This window comes from Photinus pyralis, unplaced genomic scaffold (genome assembly GCF_008802855.1).
Source record: "Photinus pyralis isolate 1611_PpyrPB1 unplaced genomic scaffold, Ppyr1.3 Ppyr1.4_LG8, whole genome shotgun sequence".
Classification (NCBI taxonomy): Eukaryota; Metazoa; Arthropoda; class Insecta; order Coleoptera; family Lampyridae; genus Photinus; species Photinus pyralis.
The window spans coordinates 7367793-7389306 of record NW_022170819.1 but is presented as its reverse complement, the minus strand read 5'-3'; the positions used below and the strand labels follow the sequence as shown (position 1 = coordinate 7389306).

The 21514-nt window shown below is 38.1% G+C and overlaps 1 protein-coding gene across 2 annotated transcripts in view; it reads left to right on the top strand.

Annotated features, from left to right (window-relative positions):
• Positions 1–21514, top strand: part of LOC116178652 (ABC transporter G family member 14) — a 73551-nt gene that overhangs the window by 49665 nt on the left and 2372 nt on the right. The window contains exons 2-6 of one of the 2 annotated variants that reach the window (XM_031498218.1): positions 14710–15256; positions 15369–15624; positions 18148–18324; positions 18380–18733; positions 18788–18934. In XM_031498218.1, coding sequence (XP_031354078.1) covers positions 14710–15256; positions 15369–15624; positions 18148–18324; positions 18380–18733; positions 18788–18934 — 1481 coding nt within the window. The remainder of the gene's footprint in view (positions 1–14709; positions 15257–15368; positions 15625–18147; positions 18325–18379; positions 18734–18787; positions 18935–21514) is intronic. The other variant, XM_031498219.1, reaches the window with a different exon arrangement.

Here is a 21514-nt window from a genome sequence, read left to right as displayed (position 1 = left end):
GTGGCTGTAGATTGCTCACATCTACTTTGGCTAATGTGATCGGATAAACTCCCCTCGGTGGTGACCAGATTCCTATTTCCTAGTGACGATTAATATCTCCGCCGCTGCTGAATATTTTCGAAAAATGCGACACGAAACCGTAGGTTTCTATAGAATATACCTTTCCACCAAGCCAATTTGTTATTCCATATATGGGATTCTTGAAAATGACATTGGTTCGTTATATATACGGAACTGTCTTCTAGAAGCGTAACTAGATGATATGCCCGGAATGTTTTCGGGCGGCATGCGAGAAAAACTAAATTTTTGCATAAAGAGAACCGGATTGCATCACGCTATAGATTTATTGGCGATTATTCTACATATTTTTTTTCTACTGTTTGTCTTGGCAAAGCTTCAGCGACCACGCTCTATTTCGGGAATGGCATTCTGCATAAATTGGCGAAGTTTTCCCGATCGCGTGCGCCGCTAAAAGGAAAATTACTACGCCCGGCCGGAAATTTTCAATCTGTTGTTAAATCCGAAAGGGACGAGGGAAAAATTGTACTCGCAACAGGTTCGCGAATTAAGGGGGTCAGGAATCGATGCGAAGTATGTTAGGGGGCATTTAGTCCGAAAAGGAAGCTTGGTCCTGGGAGGAGAGGTGCATCGGCGGAGAAAGTCCGCGAGTACGCCTGCTTGTCCTGTAGGGCATTGCCCTCGCCAGGGCCGCACTTCCACATCGGACTGTCGGAATCGGTGTGTTTGTTTTTATTATACCGGATTTTTATTTGTTTTATTGTCATTTGTAGAGGAATTTAGATGTAACGGTTCTTCGGTCGTTTTTGTACGTTCGGGGGGGTTGGTTATGTTTTATAATGGAATTAAGCGAAAAAGTGTGTCGCGTTTGCCTACTTCTGCATGTGCTCAATTTCTATACAGTAAACGCATGCCCATAATCACGTATCATATTAATCTGCATGTTTTGATGCAAATATAATTCGTTTATTTACAGAAGAAGTATAGTTTGGGTTTGGCAATAGATAGTTGAGATAGTAGACGATAAGGTCGGCGAACTTGTGTGCCAGTTTATTTAGGATTACCCTGGATGACGCTTACTTCCCATTGTCAGCCGCAACAATTCCTCCCATTCACACACCGCTTGGATTTTTTCATGTTTGTGCGTGTTTAAACACACATCGGTTTTGTGACGATGAGTTTGACTTTGTAAGACGCAATGGACATACGGGATGTGTGGCAAGATGGCGCCGCCTTAGTGACTGAGTGAAGAGAAGTGGGCCGCAGGTCAACGGCCCCTCGCGAAAGTTGATTTTAACAAACGATTCCAGATACCCGTGACATTTATATACACCCAAACACAACGCAAAAAAAAATTCGCTCTAAATTTCCGCGAAGAAAAAACGGCTTTGGAATTATGTCGGGCAAGGAGCGACTGCCAGAAAATCTAATGTGACAAACATTGGGGCTCCTTCCAATGAATAAATTCGGAATTTACTATTGAGTTACGCAATGGGTTGTTGCACCGTGTTCAAACAGCGTTTTTTTGTGTGTATCGAGATGACGATAACTTTTTCATAGTTTTGTCAATGCCGAGATTTTCGCCGTCTTCTATTATATAATAATTATTGTACAGCCTCTCAAATTTTCTCATCTCGATTCCTGATCCGTATCTGCAAGGTCAGCAATTTTATCCGACAATAAAGTGAAATCTAATCTTGGCGTTAATTAAATTCCCCCAAAGAAAGGTGCAATAACCGATTTCGTATTTTAAGAGCTCTTTTTGCCATTTCGCAACTCGCTGTTTGTACATAGGACATAATTACTAATATAACAAAAACTTTCGAAAAAGTAAAATTATAGGTTGTAACGGTTGGTTGTTCTGCGTGACTGCCATTTTGTTCTAACAGAAGGCCGTGACAAGATGGCGGGCAAAACAAGGAAGCAACGACCCGAAGACCTCGAGATCGAAATTGTTTAACTGCGTAGTCATTTTGAAAACTTTCACCTTCGACACCATGAATGCACCAAGTGCCCTCATCTTAAATGACCAAGATTTGCAACTCAGTGTCAACGAACTAGCCTCTTTAATAGATCGACGATTTCGGGAATCGATCCAATGTTTTCGTCCGTTCAATTAAATTGGCACAGATTTTTTTGTTCCTGGTTCGTTGCTATTTTTTTCGCAGTAATAAATGATAATAATTGTAGGTTACGAACATTGATTTCGTAACTTTTATTAATTTAAATGGCCATGACGACTCATACAAACAATTTCGTACCGAAGATCGCAGCTTCCTCACATCACAATCTGCAATATTATAATAGCAGTGGGTCGAAGACGCATTTGCATGCTCGGCGCCTGCATATATCAGATATAGAAATAGTAACAGAGTGAAAACTTCCCGGGTCAAAAAACTACCTCTTTTTTATTTATCTCTGCGCTAGTTTCTCAAAGAGTTTTTGAGATGTTTTGCCAAAATTTCTGACCGGAATTAAACACTTGTTAATTTGTTAACGACGAAAGGTTTTCGCTGTATATAACGTTAAGGCGTAGGATGATCATAAAATCAACTTTCTTTTAGCATTTTTTTTTAACTTGTTAAGCAACTATTTTTGAACAAGATAATGAAAAATTCAGGTTGACCTACATCTACGATACACCACATTAAAACCTACTACAGTAAATTAATCGCTTATTAAGTGACCATTATACGAACCGTTGAAAAACTTCATTAATCACATTTTTCGTAAATTTGTTCGGTTAACGAGAAACATTCCTCGAGCATTGATTTATTGAAGCTCATGAAATCATTAATGCCGACGAGTATATGACCCCAATACTTCTTTAAAAAAAAAAGGGGGGCTTGGACTCCGCATATAGGATATTGTACTATTGATTTGTAATAAGTAAACAGGCAATGAACACCTTATGTTCATTTCCTATCGACTTTAAGATTAAAATGCTTACATAATAGATTGCATTACGATAGGGTTGCCTTTAGAAATATTATACTTCATTATTATAGCATTGTATTTCGCTTTCCAATTTTGTCCCTATAATCTCTGTGCCTAAAAAACTTCATTTCAACAGTAATAAGAAGACACCACCGAGTAAATGAGGGGCCGTTTCCCCGGGACCCAATCCTGTACCTTTTTTAAACTTTGGAAGGTACTTTTCATTACTTTTGTAAGACACCGATCTATATTTTCGCACGGTGCTTACAGAAAGGTGACATCAATGTCATAATTTTACTTAACATCAATCAATTCTTTCATATATGAGAGGCACAGCGATATAATCAATAAATCAAGCAATGCTCGTCACTTTTATAAGGTTCCCATGGATGCTCACGGCCTGGACCACTGTAAAATTACAAGAAACCCACGGGGCGCCTCTGTCTTGCATCTTTGATCTTGGTCTTGTTATTAACAAGAACAGAAGATCTTCCCACGTCCAGATCCCCTTTGAAATCCCTACCCTCATACGTATATGAAGCCCGGGTCTGGAATACGTTACCCTCATGCGCAATAAAGTATTCCCGTGCGATAACCCACCCTCACAATCAACGAGGGTACCCGGAGTCTGTCAACAACGTTGGCCCAGAACACATACTACGGAAACGTAACTCCAAGTGAGTTCATAATAATGGGAGATCTTCCAACGTCTCGTTACAGGCCAATAAATAGATCAGAACCGAATTTAATGACCTTGAAATTGGCGCATGCGCAGATGTCAAGGTCGGAGTGGACTGAAACCGACCCTTACTTACCTACCTACTGAACTGACCCTGTGCCCGACGTACTCTCTGCAAGATAGGAGACCTTCCAACGTGGTCCGCTACTTTGCACACGCAAAATCACATTCTGCCAGCATAGCGTTCAACACCCCTAAGGTTTTAAGAAAATATTTCGGAAGTAGTCGTCGATTTTCTCGTTTGCTGGGGGTATTGGGACCCCCCGGTTCTACGTTCACGGCTGTACGGAGGAGAGGATCTCATAATGCTTCCCGTACACTGTCATGAGAGCCTTTAGCCTTAAATGTTTGTGAAAGAAGGTATTAACGCAGGGTCTGGGGGCATGGAATACCCCCAGTTCCAGAATACCTCCACAAAAGTACTGAGGTTTAAACAAAATGGTTCCAAAATCTCGTTTTCTGGGGGATAATTCCATACCCCACAGACCCGCAGGTTCTACGTTCTCAGCGGTACGGAGGAAAGGATCTCATAATGCTTCTCCAATAACTGTTATGAGACCTAAAGCCTCAAATGTTTGTAAAAGAAGGTATTACAGAGGGTCTGCGGGCGTGGAATAGTCCCAGTAGACGATAGTCCATTGTCATTTCCAGAATATCACCACAAAAGTACTGAGTTTTGAATATACATTTTCGAACATAGTCTCTCAGATTCACTCGTTTGTTGTGGGAGTATTCCATACCCCTAGACTTCCCTAGTTTTACGTTCACTGCTGTACGGAGGAGATGATCTCATAATGCTTCCCCAACAACTGTGATGAGACCTGAAGCCTCAAATGTTTGTAGAAGAAGGTATTATCAGGGTGCCATTTCCAGAATACCACCATAAGCGTACTGAGGTTTTAACAAAATCTTTCTGAAATAGTCGTCGATTTTTTTGTTTGATCGGATCCCATAATCCTTCGCCAATAACTGTCATGACACTTGAAGCCTCAACTGTTTGTAAAAAAAATGTGTTACTGATGGGGGGATGGAATACCACCCAGTAGACGACAGGTACATTGCCATTCCCAGAATAGCAACTTAAGCGTACTGAGATTTTCACAAAATGTTTCGGAAATAGTCGCCGATTCTCTCGTTTACTGGGGGATTCCGGTTCTACGTTCACTGCGATACGGAGAAGAGGATCTCACAGTCCTTCCCCAACAACTGTCATAGACCTGAATGAAACCTCCACTGTTTGTAAAAGAAGGTGTTATCGGGTGGCCTGGGGAGTATTGAATACCAGAAGATGACAGTTCGTAGCAATTTTCAGAATACCACCATAAGCGATACTGAGGTTTTAAGATGTTTTGGAAGTAGTCGTCGATTCTCTCGTTTGCTGGGAGGTATTTAATACTATCCAGACCCCCCGGTACTACGTTACTTCTGTACGGATAATCCTTCCCTAAAAACTGTCATGAGACCTGAAACCTCAACTGTTTCTACAAGAATGTTACCGGGGGCGTCTGAGGGGTATGTATCACAAGTTGTATAAAGACTTTCCAATGGTTTCGACTTTAGCAGAAACTTTCCACAAAAGCTTTCTCGAGAGTATGAAAAACAGTTCAATTAATTTCGTTGAATGATTGACTCAAATTGGATTAAATCTCTCAGTAGTCAAATTGAGTACCTGCATGACAACAGTCGAATGTTTGGAATAGAAGATGTCCTGATGTCTCTTCCTAGATAACTGCACGTATGTTTGTAAAAGCTCAGCTGCTATCACTGTGAACGCAGATGCTCTACTTTCGTTTATAATAGGTTTGGTAAGTCAAACAGAGACTTTATGAGCTCGAGCGCTCACCTAATGTGTTTTTTGTGTAAAATGGGTCGTGGGAAGTTTCAGTTGCACTCGACAGAATTTAAAAACATTGGATGGACGATTCTCCAAATGGAACACTTATTCGATCAAACCACTGACCTGAAACGGTTTTCCATTGCTGTACCATAAAAACCTAACCCAGTAAACCATTTTCAGCCCACCAAGCTTTCAGAATTGTTGGCCATAAAATGATTCTGCAGACAAACAACGAAAGTTTGCATTTTCCGAATCAACTGTGCTATTTGTTCAATTTATTGACAACACTCGTTTATATGCCTTAATGTGTTATTACCGTAATAATAAATACATTATGCAACGACCTTAAAAGGTAAATCGTTTTACACTTAATTAGATAAATGGGAAAATCGAAGAGGGGTTTGTTGAAAAGCAGCGGTTCAAATAAAATTATTTATTATGTTGTACAGTGTTATTATTGCGAAGAAGTCCGCTCCTCGTTCAAATTATCTCAATTTGCCGCTTACGCAGATTGAAGAGAAGCCAAGGTAATAAGTATATGGGACATCGTAACTTATATTGATGGTATCTGGTATTGTAGTTATTGCATGTGGTAAGTGGAGGAGTGTGGGAGGAAGAAACTGTAAATAAATAAACACGAATGTAAGCAACCAAAATACAGTGCGGTGATATTGCACAGTGTCGTTGACCTGCCTTTGCTAGTAGGACAGGCCTGCGCCTCGTACGATTCAGGTCACCAATGCTGCCCAACAATAATAATATGATGTTTTATTATGTTTTTTTTCTATTGCGTCTTGATCTAATTATTTTCAAACCGTGAAACAATCAGAACGGTGATGGAGATCATTGATTTAATTTCATCCTTTCCACAAGATTAGGTAAATGAAATTGTTTAATCTTTCGTGATGAGCAGTTAGAGTAGGAGTACCAAAGTGCAATTGCCGTCACGAATGTGCCTTTCATTTGCTAACGAGATTGCCTTTTTTCATAAATTAGACGCTGACATTTTTCTACCTTCATATTTCAAAAAATATTAATTAGATTTCGGGTGGTAAGGTGCCTTTTTTCTGTTGAGCCACTTTATCATCTCTGATTGGTATACTTACACGAATTTAAATTACAAAACAAGACCAGACCAAACGGAATGCTATTTTGGTTGTTTTTGAATTGCTCCTTGAGCACGAAATCTTCGAATAAGATACATCTGCCACGCTATGTCAACATGCTATGCTAATAACAATAACCAATCGTCGACGTGGTTGCCGAAATACCAATAGTATAGTAATTCTGAAGGAAACTACTCTGATTACATTTGAAATCTTTTGCTCCTTTCTTCGAATAGTCATGGTTGATAAAATGGCAAAGATTTCCCCATCGAACATGAGTGTCTTTAACAGCCGAGTTAAACATCCGGTTTTTGTAATTCTGGTTACTTACACTACATCAGAGATTATGGTCAGGGTGGGTAACCGATAGGTTACGCAGACGGCTGTTGATGAGATCTCAAAACGTCTCTAACGTCACGTCACCTGCTCCACTCGCTCGCAAGCTCGCTCGTGTCGCAAACGTAAACTTTCTGAATAAAAAGCGTCGTAACATGCGTGTAAAATCATCATAGGCGCTGGATGGATGGAAGTACGGAGGAAAGGACAATGACATCTACAGGTTAAGGGAAATTTTGGGATCTCGAGATATACCTAAGGGAATTTTGACGAAATAAAATGTGACCTGACCTGACGCTTGCCGTTAAAGTCAATGGGTCGTAGGTGCACCTGCCCCACTCCACCATTTGACTTGTAGGTGTGTTCGTTGTATAAGTGCGTTTCCGTCGCATAAAGGAGTCCCGTAGACGCGACCAAGGACCAATTAATTAAGCGCGCCAGTATACTATCGTTACCATTAGTACGGAAGCCCACGATGCTAAATGAGGATTTACTCGAGCGTCGTAGGGACCTATTGAACTTTGCAGATTAGATGGTAGAAACAAAAGGGTGGCACGTCTATACGTTTTTAATAATGTACCAAAAATGAAAATACTCGAGTGCATTAGATTTGATAGTGTCTCTGATATTGGAGGTATGTTAATCTGTCGGTTTGCTTGGTGGAGGAGGTTGTACGGGAGGGTAAAAAATTGAATAATTAATTTAGCGCGTCAGATATTTACTGAAGATGTTAAGTGAACCCCAAAAGAGCTGGCGATTTGAATCTGACGCAAGCTCGGGGGCGGCTTTTTGAAAATACAAAAAATCGCCATTTTGAAAAAATCGAGCGCGTCAGATTATTATCGATTTAGCTCGGGTGTCCTAGGCGTGCTGACCCATAATCTGAACTATAAGTTAGAAGGATTCTCTTAATCTGGTTTGAAAGTGAAGCAGACGTTAATTTTACAATTTTTGACCAGTATTTTGCCTAAACTACACACTTGAAGTGTTACCACTCATTGTCGTAGTAGATATTAAACTCACAGAATTTGATTTATAAAGCTCAATCATTATAAAGGCCGACGCGCACTTACACGCTCACATTGATTCCATACGCTGCGCCGCACTTCACTCAAGTGAGCGTTGCCTATTTAAGTAAATGTGAGCAAAGTAGGCGCTTCGCCGCGGGTAAGTGTGCGTTGGCCTTTATAGTGAAACGCAAACAAACAAGGCAGATCGTTGTACGTATAATAATTTATGTCACGACTCACGACCGCCCATGATCTGTCAACTGAACTGCCATACTTCAACTGCTGAACGATTTGTTCTACTTTGGCGTGCGGAAATGAGCAGATTGTTCTTGAATAATTTCCTTAAAAATTCCAACGCGCTCGAGAACGTAAAGGTAACGTTTTTTTAGAAGTTTGTAACTTCCCCAGTCGTTTACGTCACGCTTAAATGGTCAGATTATTGAAATGTGCACTTTTCAACACGTAGTCAACCCACCTTACTTTAATCGGACGCGCTCGAGTATTTCTAGCGATCGATTTTTTTACTATTTGAAGGAGCTGCCTTAAATCCACTATCCTACGTTAAGGGCTTATAGGTGGTATTAGTACTCAACAGGGTGCAATGTATCTGCACTTATGTTAATTTACCGCGCTTGAGTAGATGCCAAAACCCCTATTGGACTCCCCTACACTACATAGACACCTGTTAAGAATTCAGTTGTTTGCTACCCGTGAAACCAAAGAAGGCATTTTTTCTGGGTCATTATAGCTGTGAGGAGGGTAGTGCATAATGTTGTAGCAACATCGTCCCCTGTAAAAGGACAATCTTATATGAGGTACTGTTATTCCATTTATGTAAAACCTGAATCTGTAAAAAAAACCTAAGTAGATAAGCTAACCGCACTTTGCCCTTGCGCATGCGCCAATTTCAAGGTCGTAGGATTCAGTTCTATTTCTTGGTCAAAATCGGTCACTTCTTGAGCATCCAGTAATCGAATTTGGTCTTTTTCTTAACAGAATTGGTGCATAAATAGCGATTTTGACAGATTTTCGCTAAAAATATACCTGGATCATCACCTCTTGGGAATCGAACAATCGAGTTTAGTATTTTTCCCAAGAAAATGGATGAATAAATAACGATTTTGGGCAGCAAAGTGATGAATGCCAGGATGCCAAAGTTAATTTTTGATAGATGCACATCTGGAACGCATAAGTTTTCACATAGCGAAAGTCCGAGGTCTAGGGTCTAGGTGAGCTGTATCACGGAACTACAGACGGATAGAAAAGTGAGCTGCAATAAAAGAGGTGAAAATAATTGTCTGTTTTTTAACCAGTCTTCGTACTTTACGTTTACAATTTCAATAAAACTAATAAACCACCCATTAGATTCATCTTTTTAACAAATGGAGATGAACGGTGAACCTGTGGGTGTGGATTAAGAGGTGTTTTGACAGGAAGAAATTGCAGGGAAAACATAAGGAAAGCGAAATTATGTGTGACGAAGAAATTTTCGGCAAATATATGACGAAATCAGAGGAAATTAAAAGGACACTAAAAAAAAGGCAAGTTTTAAGCGATTACTCTGTTAGGACTTCGTTTCGCAATTGGAGTAATTTAAGTCGATGCAAGTATGCAACAACTTGGGAAAATGGAAATTCTGAAGGAAATGTAAGGACGGCGGCGATACAGAAATTTGTGGAAAATACTGAGGAAGTAAGAAGAAAATGGATACAATAAGATATGCATTAAAATTCCTTAAATTTCTTAATATATCAACAGGTCACAGGTCACAAACATTCCTGGCCTTCAGCTTGATAATAAAAGGAAGGCACATAATGTACATATTGCCTAAATTAACGTGTGCACTAAACTCCCTGCGATCAGTGATGAAAACCTGTGAGAATTGCAATGGGACCAGGGTAATTTGTGTATAATTTTCATCAACTAATTGAATTTAATGCGCCCCTTTCTCCGGTGCGTACGTCGTGACTGTATTTATCTCGTAGTTCAATTGAAGAAAATTAACTGCGGTAAATTGGAAAATTGTCTATTAATGTCTTCGCTTGTAAATGACACAATTACAATACCGTTTAGAGAAAAATTTAAGAAAAAAATCGCATTGCTCAACCGTTTCCGTTGCATATAGAATTGCGATTGATAGGTGAGTATCGTGTTGCAATCGACGACGAGGTATTGTTTGTTTAGACTATTTACATGAAATGGTAATTCAAGTTTTTAACTAAAATTACCTTAACTAGGTCAATTCCTATAGGTGCTTATTACATCACCGCAATTAATCTGAATTTTTTTTACCGCGAAATCGTAATTACAGACATTACACGGCTTTTAAAGATGCGTCTCCTTTTACTTCTTCACCTGGTAATTTGATGTCACTCGATCGTTGCACGCAATTTTAGGTCAAAGCTCTACTGTTTCAGGGTGAATTTTCTGAAAAAAACCGTTGTTGAGTCACGCTCTTGCAAGTTGTGGTGGAAAACAAAACACGTGCCTTTTATAATATTGCAACGCTTTCTAGTTAATGAACCAATTGACTTTTTTTCATTTGCACAGTCGCGGGTTCAACACCCCGTTAAGTAGGGAATTTAGCATCTTCTCTTCCTACAAGTGCATTCAACGAAATGCAGGTTTCGCGATTGTCGCATCGCCGTTTGACATTTAACCCATAAAATTAGCGAATCGTTCCCTGGGAAATGGACGTGCATTTAAATTTTGGGGGCATTAAACTTTTGATGGGATTGCGTGCCGCTGCAGCTTCGGGGGGAAACATCATCCCTTTGTTTATTATATGAAACGTTGACTCTTGCGGAGTCAAGAAACCATTTATCGGCGCATGCAGCTGATATATTGCACATTCCAAATTTAAATAATGACGGTGCAATGGACGACTTTTGAACTCGTAATGATTATCGCGAAAGTAATTAGGATCCGAATAATTTTTGGGCGCTTTTGAGGTACCAACCAAATTTGCGAGGTTATCGACTTGCGTTTCATCGGGTCACTGGGTTACTCGAATTCGGGCCACACAAAAAATGTTCCGTTTGATGCATTTGTCCGCGAAATTGTTTCGCCCGTCTCAATTTTGCAAAAATATTTTGGAGGAATGCAATTTATTTATGTAACATCTGGACCGATGTGTCTATATATAAAACGGTCTAAAGAAAAACAACTCCCAAGCAAAATATCAAGTGACACACATTTTGCATTGCTAAAACCACAGATAACAATATCAGAGTTTTAAAAACAAACTGCATCACCGAGGTCAATGATCTTTTATAGGTATTATTTTAATACTCGATTATATTCAGCACTTGAAAACTTCCAGGATCAACCTAAATTTTAGTGAGATTAGATTAACCCGCGCATGTCCACGAGAAGGGACTTTTAACGAAATTCTCCTTGTTTATTTTATTTTTACAATGTTATTGACCAGAGATAATGTTACTTATATCATTTTTTTTATTTTCATGAGGATAGTTTACTTACACATGTCAAGTCAGACCGCCGGTTACCTAGTGAGTTAAGTGAGAGGAAATGTTAATTAAATTACAAAAAAGGTAAGATTTTTTTAAATTACTCGACTGCTCCTCCAAATTTGTTATCAATTAAAGTTCGTCGACCTTATTTTGATTTAATCGTGGAGGTTACAAAACTAAGGTAGTGGTTAACGCAATTTATAATTACGAAATACCAAGTAGCCTCTTAGCTACCTTACGTAAAAGACACTCCAGATGAGGACACTTCTGATCAAATTTGTTTTTCATCCCAGTGTCTGCAGATAAGCCGTCGATAAATTTAACTACTTAGTATTCGGTATGTACCCCATGCATCAACGTGGGAGGCTCAAGAATTCAGATCCCATAAACCTGCCAAAATAGGTTAATTTCCTCACGAAAAGTTGCATTTAGCTAAGGTTTCTGCAAATTAAAGGGGTCGTGCGAGTTAATTAAGTTTCACTCGATTCGGGGGTTTCTACCAATTAAACTTATGACGCGTTTCTCATTATTCTTCATTACATTGTTTATTTGCGGATAGGGCGAATGTAATTTGCGTCATCCTTTCTGGGACAATTTGAAAAATTGACGTAATGAGAAAACTACAACACTCGAGATAAACTCTTATGCGATTAACCGATTAAGTCGTTTCCGCAAAAGGTGACAATGGCGATAAGGTATCCTTAATAAACACACTTGTTATGGTATCGGCAGTTGTAATAGTTATTTGCTGCAAAAAATAAACTATACATAACTTATAAGCGAACAATAATTATTTTCCGCTGCTGGTTTTATTATGAATAAAATCAATAGTACAATATTATGCTGGTTAAGCATGATCCAGATACAAACACGGAAAACCACCGATTACAAATTAATATTAATTTTTCCAATATGCTATGACGTAACCGTAACAGATCTCCTCTAGCATATTCGAAAACAATAATTGACATTCCTAGTGCCAATTCCCCATTTGTGAGTATGAGATACACGATACACCCAGAAATTTGTGAGGAGTGATATGAGTGGTATGGTGTAAACGCCCTTAATCGCTTCACTAAGCTTGATGTTCATTAATCCAATTCATTCGAAGTATCGAATTGTAATAGTTTAATTCATTAAATTAATCTTTTACCCAAAATCGTCATGAAAACATCATTTTCCTGTCGCCTGTCACTTAACCGACCTCACTTTTCCGGCTGCACCTGTCACATTGTTAAATGTTTATACTGACAGATGGACATATCAAGTGTGCTACCTATATGAAAATTGAAATTTGCTATTAAAATACAATTTCGTGTAATATTTAATAGAAAAGTCGTCAGTAAAATGACACTACCTGATTCGGAAATTAAAAGTACTCGGCCCTAAAGGGGCATCGTACTTCAATATTTCCTCGCCAATAATGTGTCATTTTCCTTAGTTTAGACTCGTTTACAACCACATGGGAGACACAAAAAAAACAAAATTGGTTAAAATTTAAACAAATAAAAAGGTTTTAGCCCTTAAGGCGGGTAACTTCAGGGCATTTTCCATGAATTGATCAGCACTTTCCAATTGAAATGTACATAAGAAAGTTGACGTTGCGCAGTTCGCGCATGCGCACATTTAATTTATGCGATATGTTTGTTTTTATTAGAAGCGTCTATGGTTAAAATTTTTAAGAGAGATCTTCATGAGTAAAAAAGTTGTCATTTTTCAGTCTGCGCATGCGCGCATTTGATTTTTGCTATTTGCGATGTGCTTGTCTTTGCTAATGACATTTGTAGTTTTCGATTTTTACTACATGTGATATGTTTTTCTTTACTAGAAGCATCAATGGGTTCAACTTTCAAGAAATATCTTCATAATTCAGGAAGTTGGCACTGCGCATGTGCACATCTAATGTTTACAATACGAGATATGTTTGCCTTTATCAGAAGCATCTGTAATTAAAATTTCAAAAAGATATCTCGATAAATAAGACAATTGATATTGCGCATCGTTAAGTGGAAACTCAACCGACTCATTTAAAATTTAACATGAAAAATGAATTTTCTCAGTGGTATACTGGTATAATTAAAAAAAAAAACTTAAGTAATCAAACCCAGCAGGTACGTACTACTTGCTAGAGAAAATGAGTTGTTTCCCTTAAATCTAGGTAGCTAATTTCTATGTGCGAGTTATAACCAAGTATTGACATGGATAGCTCCAAAATAGGTCGACTTCCTCGGGACATTTTTAGATATCTCTTAATTTCCTAAGATAATCCGTGAAAATGCCTTGGAAAATACTGATATTCTATACCACGGATTAGTGCTGCGCTCGAAATTAAAACTGCATCAGGTAAAGTGTATAGCTATATGATTTCCTCTTTTATTACAATTTTTAAGATATAATGGGAAAAGTTCTTCCTTTTTTTTATTGCAAGAGAGCACCCAAAAAGGCACGAAAGTATCAGTTTTAAACAGCAATTGAGCTGATTGATTGAGTTCATTAATATTCAATTTTTGCCCACCTTAAGGAATCGCTCGGCAAAAAAGCGGTGCCAGGTATTTCAACCGTGTCCGATTCCTTCAAAAACACACATAAACGCGAATCCTTGATGTGTTTTTTGGACTATAATTCATTTTTTCCCCCGCACCCGATAATTAAGCGGTAATTCATTCGAATTTAAGTACCAACAAACACCTTTTTATTATTGATTTATAATCGTCCAAGTTTACGATTTAATTGGATCCTGGATTTGTTTGCTAAACGAACTCGTTGTTTTTTGGGACATGCACGACCATAAAGTCTCTGATCTCATCCACGTTGTTGCACTTGGATAAATTTTGGCAGTGTAAGTTAATTCCACTATTACCACCGTTATTATTGTGTTTACGTGTTATGCACGACTACTTCATTAAATAGCCGAATTCCGCTCTTTCTCACATTTATTTAAAAATTTAGAGCTTTGTTCGGAACGAGTATGGAATTGGTACCGAACTAAATATAAACGCGTTGTAATTACATTTTTGTGTAACTCAAAACGAGCACCGTGTCAAGTATTAATGAGTCTTTGGGGTGCAGGTGTAAGTGCGTTGCACTTTGGGGTCACGAAAGGTCGTGTGGGTCACGTGTCCGCTGACCGCGTATCGATTGTTGGTTCCTACCCGAAGGCGAAATTTTTAGTTATGTCACGTTGCAAAAAAATTAGACGCTTTAATGACTTTTCCGGATCGACAAGCTAATAGCTCATTTTTTTTTGTTCCAGATCTGAAACGACCACAGTACATTTTCCATGCCTTATCACGGATCACCGCCCGCTCCCGGTCCATTTAGCTTTTAGGGGTTTAACAGTGAGCGCAGGAACGCGACAGATATTAAGGGACGTCGATGGATTAGTTCGTCCGGGTCAATTACTAGCGGTTTTGGGACCTTCTGGCTGTGGTAAAACGACGTTATTGAACTGTCTCAGTGGACGTTTAAAATTAGATTCGGGACAAATTTTACTAAATCGGGACTCGTTGTGTAAAAGATGGAAGAGGAGAATGTGCTACGTTTTACAGCAGGACATTTTTTTCGCGGACCTGACGTTACGGCAAACTTTAGAATTTACGGCACGTTTAAGACTACCCGATACGATGAGTCATTCGCAGAAGATGCAGTACGTGGACCACATCATAGACGTTTTGGAGTTAACAAGCTGTCAAGACACCATTATAGGAGATTATATCAAACGAGGTTTAAGTGGCGGAGAAAAAAAGCGGGCGAATATCGCATGCGAACTTCTCACCAATCCATCTCTTATGCTTTTAGATGTAAGTTGCATTAACTAGATTTCCAGATGTATCTTTAAATATTTTGGCCTAGTTTTATTTATAATTGACGCCCAACACATGTTGAATTTTTGCTAGCGTGCGAATTTTTCAGGAGCCAACGTCGGGATTAGATTCGCATTCCGCCTATAGCTTAATGTCTATACTGAAGAGGTACGCGTTTTCCGAAGGAAAAACGGTCGTAGTCACCCTTCACCAGCCATCATCACAAATCTTCCACCTCTGCGATAAATTGCTCCTGCTGTGCGGCGGCGAATCTGCCTACTACGGCGACACTTCCAAAGTTGTAGATTTTTTTAGCAACGTAGGATTCACAATTAAGCCCCATTACAATCCGGCGGATTTCATCCGTAAGTTACCACCGAGGGGGAAGCAAATGACGTATCTTGTAGTGTACAATCAAGTTTAACTTCACCATGAAACATCCTCTACAGTACCACCAAATACCTACTGACCATTAAAATACCACTTAATACCATATTAATGGATGAATACACATAAATCTTCCCACTTTTGGACTGGATCCTAAATAAAACAAAATTATCGTGATGAACCTACAAGAATGCCAAAATGCAGAACGTTTTTACTCATAGCTTAACACAAATCTACTCGGTTTCATGGGCGCCCACAGAAATATTGTTCCTTTGATGCAAGTTTGCATTGTGATTTACGGTTTTGAAGAGGGAGGGAAGCGAGTAATTGAATATTCCTGTTAGGCATCGTCATGTCCTTCACCGGGGTACTGGGTTGGAAGGATTAAAAAATCGTGGAGTAGCATAGAAGTTAGGAAAAAAATGTTCTTTTAAATTAAACCAAAGCCGTAATGTCCGTAATAGTATAAATCCAAATTATGCACAAATTTCGGCAAAAACTGTATTCATATATAGTTATTTTATATTTTTTAAGGTACTGTAACGTAAATTTAATTACGTCGGTTATTTATTTATAAATAATTAACAATAAATTTATAACAATCTTAAAATGGGTTAATCTTTAACAGTAATTATTATTAATCACTCACTTCTTTCAAGAATGTTCTCAAGGACAAACACGTCATATTTCTAGGGAAGATTACATCACATCCGCCTTCCTTTTTATCGCCGATGACTAGTCTTTCCTGGCGCCTATATGTCTATTGGAATTTCTGGAATATTCGCTACACAGCCCCCCTCTTAAAACTGCTTTTCCCAGATATCATCCACAAGTGTAGTACGTCGTGTGTGTTGTTCGTCAAATGTGTGCCCCAGTTTTGAGCAGTGTCGACAATCCTTAGGACATGGCCTTTTAATCTACGCGTACCTAGACCTCAAATTCGGGAGCTTTGTAGTACCTTCCTGACTAAAGTCGTTCGACCCCTCAACGTCACTCAAACCATCCCACTTCTGGTTATATAGATACTTATGGAAAGGTTCGATCGATATGATGAGAGCTTGAAGTTCTCTTCGAGTGACCCAGTAATTACGTTCCGGTTTAGAGAAGGCTTTACTGAAATATCCGATGACTCTCTAGTGCTCATCCTGCTTTTGGGACAAAACAGTACCTATTCCAACATTGCTAGCGTCGGTATATAACACGAAGTCTCCGTCTCTTCTTGGATTGAGCACCGGGGCCGTAACTAAAGCATGTTTGAGTCCGTTTACATCCATCATCCCATTTGAAGTCTTTGTATTCCTCTGTTAATTTGACCAACGGTTTTTCAGTATCATATCAGTAAGGTATATAGGTCCAAGAAACTCCGTATTTCGTGTTTATCTTTTGGTTGAGGCCAACTTTGTCGGGATCCACCTTCACTCCATTCTTTAAAGCCAGATGACCAAGGTATTTCACTTCTTTTTGGGAAAGGTTGCACTTCTTAGTTTTTACTTGCAGATTGGCATCGCGCAATCTCATAAAAACGTCTTCGAGATTCTTCGAACGTTCGACCAATCACAATTCTTCTGCAGAGGCACCTCTAAAATGCATTATGCGGGTCATACTCTGTAATTGGGCGCAAGCCTGTTGAGGGCCCAGAACAAGAAAGGGATAATAAATAAATAAATAAATAAACCAAAGGGACCGTAAATTGCCATAAACCCGACCCTATGCTTCTTTGCATTCTTTAACTTGTTCAATTTATTTTTCCGACTCTTCAGAATTTTTCTTTTCTCCGGATACTTCTCACTCTTCAATTTCAAATTCCGTGGATTTTTGAATTTTCTTAATTCTTAATTAATTTATTGGGCGGTGGATATCTCCATCGATTTTGGAATTTTTTAGATTTTTCAGATTCTTCAAAATTGTCTGGCCCTTCTAATATTTTGCATGCATATTCAGATTTTTCTAATTCACTTTCAGCAATTCGTTGGTATTCAAATTCTTGGAGCCATGCAGAATTATCAAATTTTTGGATTTTCTTCAGATTCTTTAATTTTGCAGAGAAACAAAAATATTTCGCGGACAACCCTCAAAATCGATCTGAAAATTATAATTAAGACAGTTTTCTTCAAAATTTCGTAATTTTGAAATCAAAAGGGATGACTTTTAAACCCTTTAAACGTAAGCAATAAAATTTCCAGATCGAGTGAATTTAATGGCTTTGTTGTTCTGTTACGTGGGTTGTGGGTGGCTATGCGTTAATGAAGTTATTCCAGAATTGGAAAAATTTTTGTTGAAATCTCAATGGTTAATTGCTTTTCTATTATGTAATCCTGAGCTCGTTACCGACATCTACCTCCAATAATAAGAAAATTAGCCTGACTTAGTATATTCCATAAAAATATGAACTTAATACCACTAATTACCACTAGGTACCTCTTGTAGACAAAAATACGACAATGGTTTCTCCCTCGGTTCCCACCCTCTCTGCGCGCTTATACTAACGCATCACATTGCAGTGGAACAAGTAAAGGGTCCGACTGAAACCCGCCAAAAAATCGTCGCCGCCGCCAAGGAGGCGCGAAAGAACAAGGACTACCCCGTGGAACTCCAAAATCAAGACTGCCCCTATATACTTGACAAATACGGAGATCCACCCGGCCGGCCAGTAGCGTCGCCGTATCCAAACTTGGACCGTTAGTATTTTGGGCAGCTCGCACCACAAACACTTAACGGTTGGTTGCCTTTTAGCAGAAGATACCTTAAATTCTGTTGATCCAGAGGTTAGAAGACTGTGGTTGGACACGCACTCGCACGCGTCTTCGTCCGTTAGTTCCGAAACGAGCGACTCCGACTGTTACTTTACGTGGCCCACGAGCTTTTGGACGCAATTCAAGGTGTTGTCCCAGCGAAACTTTCTGGAGGCGAAACCGCGAATGTTATCCAAATTGAACTGGGTACAAACCATAGGTTTAGGACTGTTAGCTGGACTGCTCTGGTTTCAGCTCGAACGAAGGGAAGAAGCCTTACATGACATACAGGGATGGATGTTTTTTTCGACAACGTACTGGATGCTTTTTGCACATTTCGGCGCGCTTAGTTCGTGTAAGTTATAACGACAAAAAGATAAAAAACCGAAACTTATTTTGGCCATTTCAGTTCCTCCAGAGCGCGAGGTGATAAATAAAGAGAGGCAGTCGGGGGCCTATCGGTTATCCGCCTATTATCTAGCTAAAATGGTCGGTGAATTACCGCTTACTGTCACTTTGCCGGCAGTTTACCATCTAATATCGTATCCTATGTTAGGTAAGTTCTTATCTGATCTTTTGGATGTTTCACGCTCTTGTCGTTCATTTCAACGAAATAAATTTGTTTACATCGTGAAGACACGCATTAAGCTTAAGTAAATTCCTGGTGCGTAAGTCGTGTACAAATTTAATTTATGGTCGTAAAAATGAAACGACGGAGCAGCAGATGTACTTTAAGAACTACATCAATAGTTAACTCATTGAGCATACTGTTAACGTCATCAACGTTTTTGTCTTGTGTATCTTTTATAAGGGCGTATTTTTTATTGAGGAAACGCTGGTAACTAAATTATTTTTGGCTAGTTTTTATTACCTCTGCTGGCACTAAAATAATTATCGTCATTGTTAACTTAATTAAAAAACACTGTGTGTGCTTAACAAAATCATTAATCGAATATAGCCGTATTCTATATTGCTTTTCTTTTCAATCGAATCCAATGGAATATTTTGAGTTTTTTTGGATTCGATATTCGATAATCGACGAAGCCCACAAGATTTTTCACTTTCTATGATTTGTCAAGCATTTCCAATCCTTTGCTTCTTGAATTTGTTAAGTGCTTGTTGCTACAAAACTCTTTACATTACAAAGGAATTAAGGTGCCCTAAATTGCAATATGTTGCGATTTTGGAGTCGAGATTTTAGATATTAGGGTAATCCCTATACTATACAAAAGCCGAATGTATTTTAGGAACTTTACCTTTTTTTTGTAATTCTTTTGATGAAATTTATTATGTTTTAAAACCCCGTTCTTATATGTAATTTGTTCTTGTTCTATTATTTTCATTAAACGTTTATTTAATTAAAAAAAAAATACAAAAGCAACTTTTCGCGCTTTTTGACCAATTTTGGGGAATATCCATCAGGATCTGATCACCAGAAACAGCCATCAATTCGAAGAGTATGAATAACGCCAAGACCATTATTTTCCACATTTTACACGGATTGTTTTGTGTTTTTTATGGTTATACATATTCACGGGGTTACAATCTCTGCCAAAAATAACAATGTGTACAATAGCAACCTTTGCAAATTATTTTGCCAATTTCGCCTGATTGCAACTGTACTTCCCAAATAACTACACTTATTCTCGAGGCTTATTATTATATCTACAAGGGATTAACATGCAAAATAAACAGAATTGAAGGACTGTAGTTGCATATTTTATTCTTTGGAACGATACTGCATATAAGGTTACTGCCCTTTAGCTTTAAATTTGTTTCTCTTAAATATAATTGCAGATGGGATACCTACTTGCTTCTTTACACGTGTTCTCTATTTAATTTGGTTTTTATTATAGGTAAAATTTGTTTAAATATTTTCTTAGGTGAGGTTTTCAAGGTTTCGTTATTGTAGTCAGTCGATCTTGCATTTAAAATTAAGGTAATGTTTATTTGTTTGTTTAGTGCAGTGACCCCTATAAGTACTTTTTATGCGAGGTATTCAAATAAACTGTGAGTTTAACTTGTAAGTTGTAATTAATTGCTTTGATATTAAACTGAGTTCGCCAAACTGCTACAAAGTTTCACTAATTATTCGTATTTAAACACACTAATTTATGTTTCTTTAATTGATATTTAATTATACGTACATGAAATCATAATGTACCTGCAGAAAATAGTTATTTCAATGCAAGCTTTCCAGATTTGTCCATTTCTTTTTTATTTTTAACAGGCCTTAGGATCCTCCATTTAGGTACCTAACAGTTTTCTTAATTAGAATCATTCGTAACATTAATCAGCAGTAGGATTAAGGAAAACATTTCGACATACCTATATTTGTGACTTACCTTAGTTTGAAACTACCAAAATGCTAGTTAAGTGCCAGTGAATTTTATATTTTACTTAAAATAATTTAAGGCAGTTCTACTTTTTTGATTAGAAATTAAAATAATGTAACTGGATACGAAAGATATGGCTTTCAAATTAGTAATGATCTAAATATAATATACAATTAGTTTCCTTTTTTACCAAAATCGACTACACCAAAATTTCTCAGGAAAATACTTTTTCTTATTAATTTTGGTGCGTAGAATCCAAAACAATTCGTACTTTTTCGATTAGACTTTTCAATCAAAAGTTATAGACTAGAAACCAATTTCGAAAGAAAATTCAAAGGGCTGTAACTTTTGAGCTAGTAGCCCAATCTTGGAACTGTTTGAAATTATGGATTCTACAGGCCACATTCTATAAGAAATTTTTTTTCCGGGTCGATCTGAGACAATTTTTTTTCGGGCCTCAAAAAAAGGCAGTATATAACCTTCCTTTTTTACCAAAAATCGACTACACAAAAATTTCTCGGGAAAACACTTTTTCTTATTAATTTTTGGTGCGTGGAATCTAAAACAATTCGTACTTTTTTGATTAGACTTCTCAATCAAAAGTTATGAACTAGAAACCAATTTCGAAAGAAAATTCAAAGGGCTGTAACTTTTGAACTAGTAGCCCAATCTTGGAACTGTTTGAATTTATGGATTCTACAGGCCACATTCTATAAGAAAATTTTTTTCCGGGTCGATCTGAGACAATTTTTTCTTCGGGGCTCAAAAAAAGGCAGTGTACAACCTTCCTTTTTTACCAA